The following is a 9,430-nucleotide window of genomic DNA, read 5'->3' on the forward strand; positions in this document are numbered from 1 at the left end:
AGCGTGTCAAGTTTGGAAGAGATTCAGTGCCAACGCTAAAGAGGGCATCCGCGGCGAGGAACAAAGAAACCAGTCCATAGGAAATTATAATATAAATGAAAACTGAATGCCCCCATTTGTTTCCAATTTTTTGATCATTTTCGGGTCAATTCTTTCCCTCCCCTAATGCCGAGTTTGGTTGATTTTCCCCCTATTTGGGATTGACGGGCTCANAAGAAACCAGTCCATAGGAAATTATAATATAAATGAAAACTGAATGCCCCCATTTGTTTCCAATTTTTTGATCATTTTCAGGTCAATTCTTTCCCTCCCCTAATGCCAAGTTTGGTTGATTTTCCCCCTCTTTGGGATTGACGGGCTCAGCCTCTCTTCGAATAACTGAATACCAAAGAACACCCCTTCCACCCACTTCCACCCACTTCCACCGCCCCCTTTCAGCTAGTTCATATTGACAAATCCTAGTTCCATTTCAAGATTGCCCCTCTGCAATGTGTATAGAGCAAAAATCGAAAAAGAGAGACCCCCACTCTGAATTGAATTCCGTATGATGATCATTCTGCATTTTCTTGCAAAAAAACCTAGAAGTTTCTAACATGTGTAAATCTGTTGAGGGAAATTTATGCATATACTACCAACTAATGATACATTTTATGAGAATATGAATAAACTGAGACAGTGAACACAAGTAAGAGGTTGAGTGGTTTTCTTTTTTCTAAAACCGCCCATTAAAGCTTATAAAAACAAAACAAATGCCTAAATCGATTTTCTGAGATTTAAAAGTTGATCAACATGGAAGAAAAAAGTAACGACCTTATTCTGGAAGACATTGAAGATACTGAAGATGACCATCTGGATAAGTATCAACCAAGTATCTTTGATCAACTTCCAGACGAAATCCTAATCAAAATTCTTTCCTACGTCAGTGAAACGGACCTGGCTCAAAAGATATGTTTAGTGTCAAAGAGATTTTATCAGCTTGCCATGGATGCATCGTTATGGACCGATATTCGGCTTCCCAGAGACAAAACCATGGAATTCCAAGAGTGTTCTCTCCTCCTGTCGAGATCTCCAATGTTGCAAAAGCTTCGCATGAGAGAAAGATCTGACTCCAATGAACTTGCCGTGCTTGCCCTTGAAGTTTGTCCCATGATGCGAACATTGGAGCTGATCTATTGCTCCAAGCTCAAAACTGACTTCTTTGAGACGTTAGCAGATAGGCACAGCTGCCTGAAAGAGCTCAACCTGTGGGGATCCGGTTTGGAACAACATCATTTAGGAGAATATGCTTTCTCCTTATCAAGCCTAACCAGGATTAACCTTTTCGATTGCCGAGGTGTAGATGATGATGGGTTGGTTGAATTGGCAACAAAGTGTACTCGCATTCAATCCATTAACATCAAGGAAATAACTCAAGTCGGGGATCGAGGTGTGGAGGTTCTCATTGACCAACAGAAAGAGCATCTCAAGTCTTTGGAACTAGATGGGGAGAGTCTGTCGGCCCAAGCATATCTAAAACTACGGCTTTGCCTCAGGTTAACCGTCCTGGACGTCAGCTTTGCTGAAAATATGGACGGTGAGGCACTTGCAGCTGTCTTAAGTTTAACAGAATTAAAGGTCTTGACGATCAAACGGGGCAAGATGCTTACAGACTCTGACTTTGTTCTTGCATTCAGCACCGGAAAATTGAACTGTCTGACGTCCTTGGATTTGTCGGAATGTTCGGGGATAGGAGATGATGGATTGATCTCCATCGCCATGAGTTGTTCAAAACTTAAGAGATTTGATCTTAATTGGTGTTGGGAGCTCACAGATAGGGGAGTAGGTGTAGTGGTCGAGAGATGTCCGGATTTAGAATCCCTGGGCCTTACCGGAATCGTCAAGTTGTCTAGTAATCCAATGGTTCCTATGCTGAAGCAACTCCCGAATTTGGTATACCTTGATCTTCAGCAATGTCCCAATATTAATGATGATATCATGCGAGATATGGTCAGGGCCAAACCGACTCTAACAGTGATCAATTATTACGGGGAGAGTTTTGTATTTCAATCTGATTAATCAAAAATGTGCAATCACCTGACTATTAAGATTGGCCTTTGGGAAGAATCTGCAACGGCTGTCCGATATACCGAACAAACACCCGCCGTTATTGCGAGTATGTGTGTGTGTGCATACATATCTCATGATCTGTGATAGAAAAATAGTTACAATTTGTTTCGTTGCCGGTTTAATCATCTGTTCCATTCATGTATTATGTATTAACATTGTAGAAATATATTTCAGTTTTCAAATTCAATAATTGCTCGATGTCTCAATCACACTTGAAGTAGTATAATCCCTCAATAGTGACCAAAAAAACATAACATTTGCATTAGATCATAACATATTTAAGGATCTCTTATTTTGTGTTTTGTCAATCAACATGCATCTGTGGCAAAACTTATAGATGAGTCAATGCAGTGAAGAAGATCTTAAAATACATGTAGACATAAGCGTCAACCTAAAATTGATGAAAGGTTATAAAAGCTCTTCAAAAACCAATTTTGGACGTATGTACCGCTGCTATCAATTCGCAGACGAGTGCATTTACATGAAAAAAAACTCTAAGAAAGCCACCTGAAAAAAAGGGAAAAGATTGATCTATCATCGATGAGCCAGGTAATAGTCGGACTCGTCACAATCTACCTCTAAAATGTCAAATTGAATAATTTCAGCCCTGTACTTTCTGTGAGACTGATGTTTCAGTCCAGTTTTCCGTGTAATATGTTCACAAGCTTCTCAGCCCATCGATTCCGATGAGGCAAGTCCTCGTCGAAGTTGGACCTACATCCGGGACACACCTTGACTTGGTCTTGGCAAGCATGACACAGGAGGACATCACATTTTCGACAAGTCAATATATTCTTCTGTGGCACAGTCAGGCACACCGAGCATTCCAGGTTGACCTCTGAGCCCTTGACGTTGGTGGTGAGCTGGGCCAAATCCTTTTCCAGTTTCTTCAATTCTGATTGTAACTTGGAGCGCTTCTCACGTAGTTCCATTACCTTCCCTTGGGTAATCTGGTCCAGTTCATCAACCACCTCTGGTTTGAAACCATTATCACTTGAATCATCTGCAATATAATACAAAACCAATTGTGGTCACCTTGAGAAGGACAGCGCCCCCTAGTTACCGTCTGGCGTAGAACTCCTTAGAATGGTGATCAAGGAGCGTAGCCCTCTCTGCCGGGCAAAATCAAAGGCATCTCCACGGGTTGATCCCCATTTCCCCACTAAAGCAGGATCTGCCCCATGTTCCATCAGGAACTTGACAGTGCCCACCTTGTTCCTGTACACTGCAAAGTGTATACAAGTCACTTTATAACCATCAGAATACACATTGAAGCTGTCAATATCCGCCCCATGATTGAGGAGAAGTGCCAGAATGTCATTGTATCCGCAATATGCGGCCAGATGTAATGGTGCCTCTTCATTGCGCCACACTTTGAGGGTTGGAATCTCAGTTTTCACGCGGTCTTCATTGAGTAGATGTTGAACAGCTTCGATCTCATTGCGACTAACCGCATCCCACATTAACTTTTGCCATGTTTTTCGAGGCATATTTGGGGCATGAGCGCTTCAATTCTGTTAAGCAGAAGTTGAATTGATGACTGCAGAGTGGTTGTACACTGTGAACACCCACGCATTTAAATCCCCTCTTACCCACAGGTCACTCCATTCAAAACACAGAACATGTTTGGAGGTAACGCCCTCTAGTGGAGCATCATGAAGTACCTAACACATGCCGCATATGTGCACCTTTCGTTGGCACAATCATTTGAGAGGAGTGCCAAGATATTCTATTTTTGTTCTATTACGTCAGAGCGACTAAAATGTTGTTAGTGAAGACGTATGCATGAATTCAAAGTGGGTCTATTCCCTTTCATATCCAATTTGTAACCAAGTGTATTGGCATTTTTGACACTATTTCAAGTTGTTCTAAATGACATGACAGTCAAGTTTTCTTTTTGGCTTCGAGTTCAGCTTTAGGTATCCGTCCAACATATTCTTCTTGAAACATCGTTGTGTTGAAGTAGTAGTTTGATGGCAAATTCCATGGTTTCTCGTCAGTTTTAGACCCAAGTTGGGCAATGAGCGCATTGTACTTGGCTTGCAAGAAGTCGAACAAAGCCATTTTGAGCAGGATGTTCTTTGTGTAGCTGTTGGTGTAGTGGACCATGATGTCGTCCGACACGATGTCGGACACCAACGGAGGGCCAGCGAAGAATTGGTTCGAGTCCGTGAGGGTGATATTGCAGTTCTGGGCGCCAAATCCGGTAATGAGCACATCCTCCAGGTGAAAGAAGGGGAGCTTCAAAACCTCATTGTAAATACAATGCACGGCCTAAAACAAGGAAATAGATCAATTTTTATCGGACGAGTTTGGCTGGAAGACGGATTTATTTGTGACATAACGAATTTCCAAACCTGCGACACAAAAGCATTTGGCTCAAAACTGCAAAAAGTACTTGATAATTATTATGAATAATGTCGGTCCTATGTTAAGTGTGTTGTAGTATCGGCTGTTCGGCCTATGGACGGACCTATGGACGCTATGGACTATTAGCACTTAACATGATATTTTTTTTTGCCAAGCTGAAGAAAGTGAACAAAAATTGGCCTTGGAAAGTTTGGAGGTGGCGTTACTCCATTGTAATGGAACCATCAGCTTTCTTTGGATAACAGTATTTTTTGATAAACTTCAGATTGAACAACTTAAATGGTAATGTAAGTTCTTAATTCATTAACATTGAGCTACTCCTGTCCAAAATAGACCGTCTTGAAGGCCATTCATAGTTCATATTTCTAGAAGTCCGCGGATGGGGTCAAGTGGAACAGAAATAACCCTTTTTAATTGATTAGACTTACAATACTCTTTCTGATCGAAGTATAAGACTTTCGATCTCCAAATATAGTTAGAGGGGATTTCAAACATTTTATATTGTTCACATAGCGCACTTACATCCATACTCATGAAGTAACCCGATCCACTGACAAAAGGTGGATAAACGGGCCCATTGAACATGTAGGAAGGTGACACCCATTTTTTGGTAAAGTTATTATCCTTTTCGGCAGGTAGCACCAATTTGGGCAAGGGATTGTTAGGTAACAAATGGCCAATGAGCAGCTTCTTGGGATTGCTACCCAACTTGTTCAATAGTTCCTCTAAATGGGCCACATTCACAAATGAGTCGTCGTCCACTTTGAACAGGAATTCTGGCGGTTTCTGCAAAAACCAAACGTGTTTGTTTCGATTTTCAATACCATTGTTCCAGTTATCAGCTTCAATTTTAGCTTACAATCCATTTAGTTTCAATCGCATACTTGAAACAAAACAGGGATTTGATGGTGAGGTTGTTGTAGTGATCATCGAAGTTAGCTTGAACAATATCCCCATAGGTTTCCGCTTCATCCCGAACCCGTTGATTTATACTAGGATCTTTGTGAAGGCCCACAATGAATAAGGCCGTCATCCTTGTTTTCCAAAAGCTTTGATAGAAGAACCAAGTCTTCCTCACCCCATCTCTCATGGACATTTTCTCAGGTGATGAGTGTATCATGAATAAAACGTCTCCTGATACATTCCGTCCTTCATTTGGTTGGATCAAAAATGGACGCTCCTTACCGTTCAGGTATCTGGGAAGGTTCCTCTCTTTCCCAGGGGGCCAACCATCCACAATTGGACCTTGGTAGGCCTTCGGATCGCCATAGGTGAAATGAACATATTTGACCGTTCTGGCTGATAGGCTTTTGGCTGCGACTTTCACCACTTCTTGTCCTACTTGGCTCATAATAGCTTCCCGCAAAGAGTGATGGTTCACGTTCAACACCTTTTCATCTGATCTGGATAGAAACTTGGCTGTAGTTGTCAAATAGTTGGAGAAAACTGATTCGAAACTCACTTTGATTCTGAACCCTTTATCGTCTTGCTGGGTATATTAGGATCATTCATGGAGCCTGTTGGTTGGACTTCGCGGTTTAAAGCATTGAAGGTGAAAATCAAGTTCATAGTAAGAGCTACTATAATCAGCAAGGGGACGATCACTTGAAACATTTTTCTCCACTTTCGAATTCTCATGGCCAAGAAAAAGAATGACCAATGCAATATCAGAAACAGCCTGTAAGTTGAATAATTTCTTTTTCAAGGAAGACAAAACCAGGATTAGAAACGAGTGCCCAACATCAAGGTGAATAGAATTAGCAATAATCTGGCCGGGGAGAGCGTTGTACGCGTGTACCTCCGTCCATGTTGAAGGGACGCAAAGAAAGCGAGAAATAGGAATAGCTCAGTTTCGTAGTTTTAGAGCTGACCCTATTCCTAAACCTAATCCCACCCCACCCCCCTTCCTTAACCCATTTAGCTTCCTCCCTCCCTCTCCTCCTACCCCCCACCCTCTCTCCCAATTCCTTCCTCTTCCTTCAAATACCCAATCCACCCCTTTTCCTATAAAAACTCTCCTCCCTAATATTCCTTGCCCCACCCCTATTCCCAAATACGTTCCTATTCAAATGTAGCTGCCCAACCCATTCCTCAAAACCCAACCATCCCCATTAGCTCATGCATTGCTCCAGTAGAACGTAGCTTTGTTGATAAGAGGGATTTTTTACGGTTAGAAAGGATGGTCCAAGATCTTGTGAACTTGGTCCGTCAAAGAGAGGCCCGTAAAGGGCTATATTTGAACGTGCATTGTCTTGATTTCTAAAAAAGGCAGCACAAAAGTTAAGATCTTAGAAGAACTAGCCGTTGAGAGAGAGATTGCATTCATCTTCTATAACAGAAACCTGGCTTCGGCCAGGGGTCTTAGATGAAGAACTAACCATAGTTGGTTTCAACTTAGTTCGTTGTGATAGGATACGCCCTGATAATCCCATATTCCACAGGGGGCGTATGCCTATATGTTAGGAATGATATTTGCACATTAGTCATGTACAAATGTCGAATGGAGAAGTAGAGGTCTTAGTTTGTCATTCTTCGAGGTCTTGATTTGTCTATTGTTACAATGTATAGACCCCCTTCTTGTTCAGCAAGCTCTTTTTTCGTCAGCTGTCCAATTCACTGGAAATGAGTTGGACCTGGCAGTTTGCTCGAAGTTTTCTTTGTAGGGGACTTTAATTTCCGGCTAGCGTTGTTAGAGTGGGAGGTTAGTCCTGATGGGTATATTCCCATTTCGAAATCGACATCTCAGTCGTTCGAAAAGCTGAAGAATTCGCGATCTTGCGCAATTTCTCCCAGCACGTTGGGTAGCCACTAGAGAGAATAGCGTTCTCGCCTTGGTCTTTTCCAATGACCCTGATCTGATCCAGTATGTCCATGTGACACCTACTAATCTGTCAGATCATCATGTTCTTGAGATGGTCGACCATTACTCAAAAGCCGGCATGCTCTAGAGTAAAACCGGCCAAAAAGTTGGTTTGGCTAAGTTCAAGTTCAAAGATGAACATTGGCCGTTGATTATAGAAAGATTAGAAGAACTTGACCTGATTTCAATTTCTGAAACAGGAATCGTCCATAGTTGCAGCCATTGATAAGTTAGTTTCAGTTTTTAGGGAGTTTGCTCCAGTTTAGCAATCTCTGAATGTGTTCTGAAAGGTGGTACACGGACAAAATTTCCAAATATAGGAAGACTTTGTTCAAAAGAGTTTGCAAACTAGCAAAAAGGCTGAAGAGCACTTCGAATCCAGTAATTGTGGCTAGTCTCCGATAAAATATTGGACATAGTTCAGGGTAAGATTAAGGCCTCCATCGAATATGACCAGTTACAAACTGAGGAGTAAGGTGGTTCAGGAGGTCAGGTCGAATCCGAAGGCATTTTTCTCTTTTTTCTCTAAGAGAAAATAGACACCCTGTTTTTAGGGTCAATTTTGGTGACCGTCGAGGCTTAATGTGCCTTTCGAGAGCACCTTCAAACCCCTCAATAACTCCCAGCTAGTTCGAACAATGAAGAACACATCTCATCTTTCTCAGACTCCTTCATTGTTTAATTTGCTTCCCTCTAATATCCGTAAGGAATACGTAGGCCTTGTTGATCCGGTTGCATCTTTCAAGTCAGACTTGGGCAAATTTTTAGACAGCATTCAGATCAACCCTACATTCAAGGACTAGCTCGGTCTGCCACTCAAATTCGATTGGTAGACCAAATATCATATAAAAATTGAAAGGTAATAAATAGACGAAATTATAATTCTTTCATTTTAATAGTTACTGGGGATTACCTTCCCTGTAGCGGTTAGAAAAGCCCGTGAAAAACCAAACCACGAAAAAAGCCACTTTTCGAATCCTATTTGTGTCTAGCACTGTAGACAACGAGTAATCTTTGCAAAAGTTAACTGTTATGAAGACAGCATGTCTACAAAACTGTTTAACTGGGCAGAATTAGTTAGAACTAATGCCCTGTATTAAAAAAACAGGGCCCTAGATAGAACTGTTGCCTACTTTATTCTTGTGATCAATGGCGTACCGCTAGGAAAGACTTTTGGTGGCAAACGATGGGAGGGTCAACACTAGAAAATCGAAAAAACTCTTTTTTTCAAGAGCCTGGAACGGTTGCTACGCCCAAGATGCTCAATTCATGTCAACTTGAGCAAACCCCCGAAGAAAATTGGATCTCATTAAAGTTACCCTTCGTGTCTTCAGAGAACAGAGGGTCTCAATCCAGCCCTTTTTTTTGAAAAATACTGTTTTACTTCATGAACCCGAAAATACGTTGTTTTCTGGGAAAAGTCCAGGGGACCACGAAGTTACACGATGTGAGATCAGAACTGCTTATTTCATGGTTTTCTTGTCCGATTTCCAGGTCGTATCAAATACAGAATCCTGTTGTGATGTTATGGACTCAAATATGAATATTATCTAAATACGAAAACACATTTTCAAGGCTCCTCATTAAAGAGGCTTATTAATTGAAACATCAAACAATCTACACACGTTTTATCTAGTCTACGTAAACATGAAGGAGTGTTAACTGTAACTCAAACTCTGATCAGTAAGTGTGTACGCTAAATATTTTCAGTAACGCTAAAACCTTCTGGACAAAAGAATTTTTCAAGTTTCAGAAGCTAACGCCATCTACCGTTCAAAGGGTAGTTTCTTTTGATAAATTTTTGACAAATTGGGATCACTTTCGCTTGCAATGGCAGTACTTTCTTGTCAATACGGTTAAAAGGAGGCTTAGTTAACAAATGCTTCTATTTGCTTCCCCCCTTACACCGGCAGCCTTATCATTGCAAAACGTAATTGATTTTTTTAGACTTGTCTCCTGAAGAAGTTGAAGTCTTCAAGAAAAATTATCATAAAACAGTACTGCGTTTGTTGAGCTTTGGGCTTTAGGCTGAAACTTTTAAATACCTCAGCTTGACTGAAAGCTGGCAGGAAAACACACCGAGTAAACGCCTCT

General features: G+C 41.3%; 3 protein-coding genes across 3 annotated transcripts; 1 reads left to right on the plus strand and 2 right to left on the minus strand.

Annotated features, from left to right (window-relative positions):
• Window positions 1–215: 215 nt before the first annotated feature.
• LOC131882822 (F-box/LRR-repeat protein 2-like) lies at window positions 216–2,063 on the plus strand. The gene has a single exon (XM_059230094.1). The coding sequence runs from the start codon at window positions 790–792 to the stop codon at window positions 2,053–2,055; it is 1,266 nt and encodes a 421-aa protein (XP_059086077.1). The 5' UTR covers window positions 216–789; the 3' UTR covers window positions 2,056–2,063.
• Window positions 2,064–2,246: 183 nt separating this feature from the next.
• On the minus strand, window positions 2,247–3,703 carry LOC131882823 (putative ankyrin repeat protein RF_0580). Its single transcript, XM_059230095.1, has 2 exons — window positions 3,170–3,703; window positions 2,247–3,109 (listed from the first exon to the last, which is right to left on the minus strand). The coding sequence occupies exons 1-2, from the start codon at window positions 3,594–3,596 to the stop codon at window positions 2,739–2,741; spliced, it is 798 nt and encodes a 265-aa protein (XP_059086078.1). The 5' UTR covers window positions 3,597–3,703; the 3' UTR covers window positions 2,247–2,738.
• Window positions 3,704–3,915: 212 nt separating this feature from the next.
• LOC131882638 (beta-1,3-galactosyltransferase 1-like) lies at window positions 3,916–6,039 on the minus strand. Its single transcript, XM_059229850.1, has 4 exons — window positions 5,939–6,039; window positions 5,336–5,879; window positions 4,999–5,262; window positions 3,916–4,380 (listed from the first exon to the last, which is right to left on the minus strand). The coding sequence occupies exons 1-4, from the start codon at window positions 5,986–5,988 to the stop codon at window positions 3,991–3,993; spliced, it is 1,248 nt and encodes a 415-aa protein (XP_059085833.1). The 5' UTR covers window positions 5,989–6,039; the 3' UTR covers window positions 3,916–3,990.
• Window positions 6,040–9,430: the final 3,391 nt, after the last annotated feature.

Source organism: Tigriopus californicus, chromosome 6 (assembly GCF_007210705.1).
Source record: "Tigriopus californicus strain San Diego chromosome 6, Tcal_SD_v2.1, whole genome shotgun sequence".
In the NCBI taxonomy this organism is placed as follows: domain Eukaryota; kingdom Metazoa; phylum Arthropoda; class Copepoda; order Harpacticoida; family Harpacticidae; genus Tigriopus; species Tigriopus californicus.

Excerpts from the sequence above, each read along its gene's own strand:
- LOC131882638 (XM_059229850.1), bottom strand. The coding sequence starts at position 5,988 with ATGAATGATCCTAATATACCCAGCAAGACGATAAAGGGTTCAGAATCA. Across the intron at positions 5,880-5,938 it reads ATAAAGGGTTCAGAATCAAA|ATCAGATGAAAAGGTGTTGA; the intron begins GTGAGTTTCGAA and ends GTTTCTATCCAG. Across the intron at positions 4,381-4,998 it reads GTTACTTCATGAGTATGGAT|GCCGTGCATTGTATTTACAA; the intron begins GTAAGTGCGCTA and ends TCCTTGTTTTAG.
- LOC131882823 (XM_059230095.1), bottom strand. The coding sequence starts at position 3,596 with ATGCCTCGAAAAACATGGCAAAAGTTAATGTGGGATGCGGTTAGTCGC. Across the intron at positions 3,110-3,169 it reads AAGGAGTTCTACGCCAGACG|ATGATTCAAGTGATAATGGT; the intron begins GTAACTAGGGGG and ends ATTATATTGCAG.
- LOC131882822 (XM_059230094.1), top strand. The coding sequence starts at position 790 with ATGGAAGAAAAAAGTAACGACCTTATTCTGGAAGACATTGAAGATACT.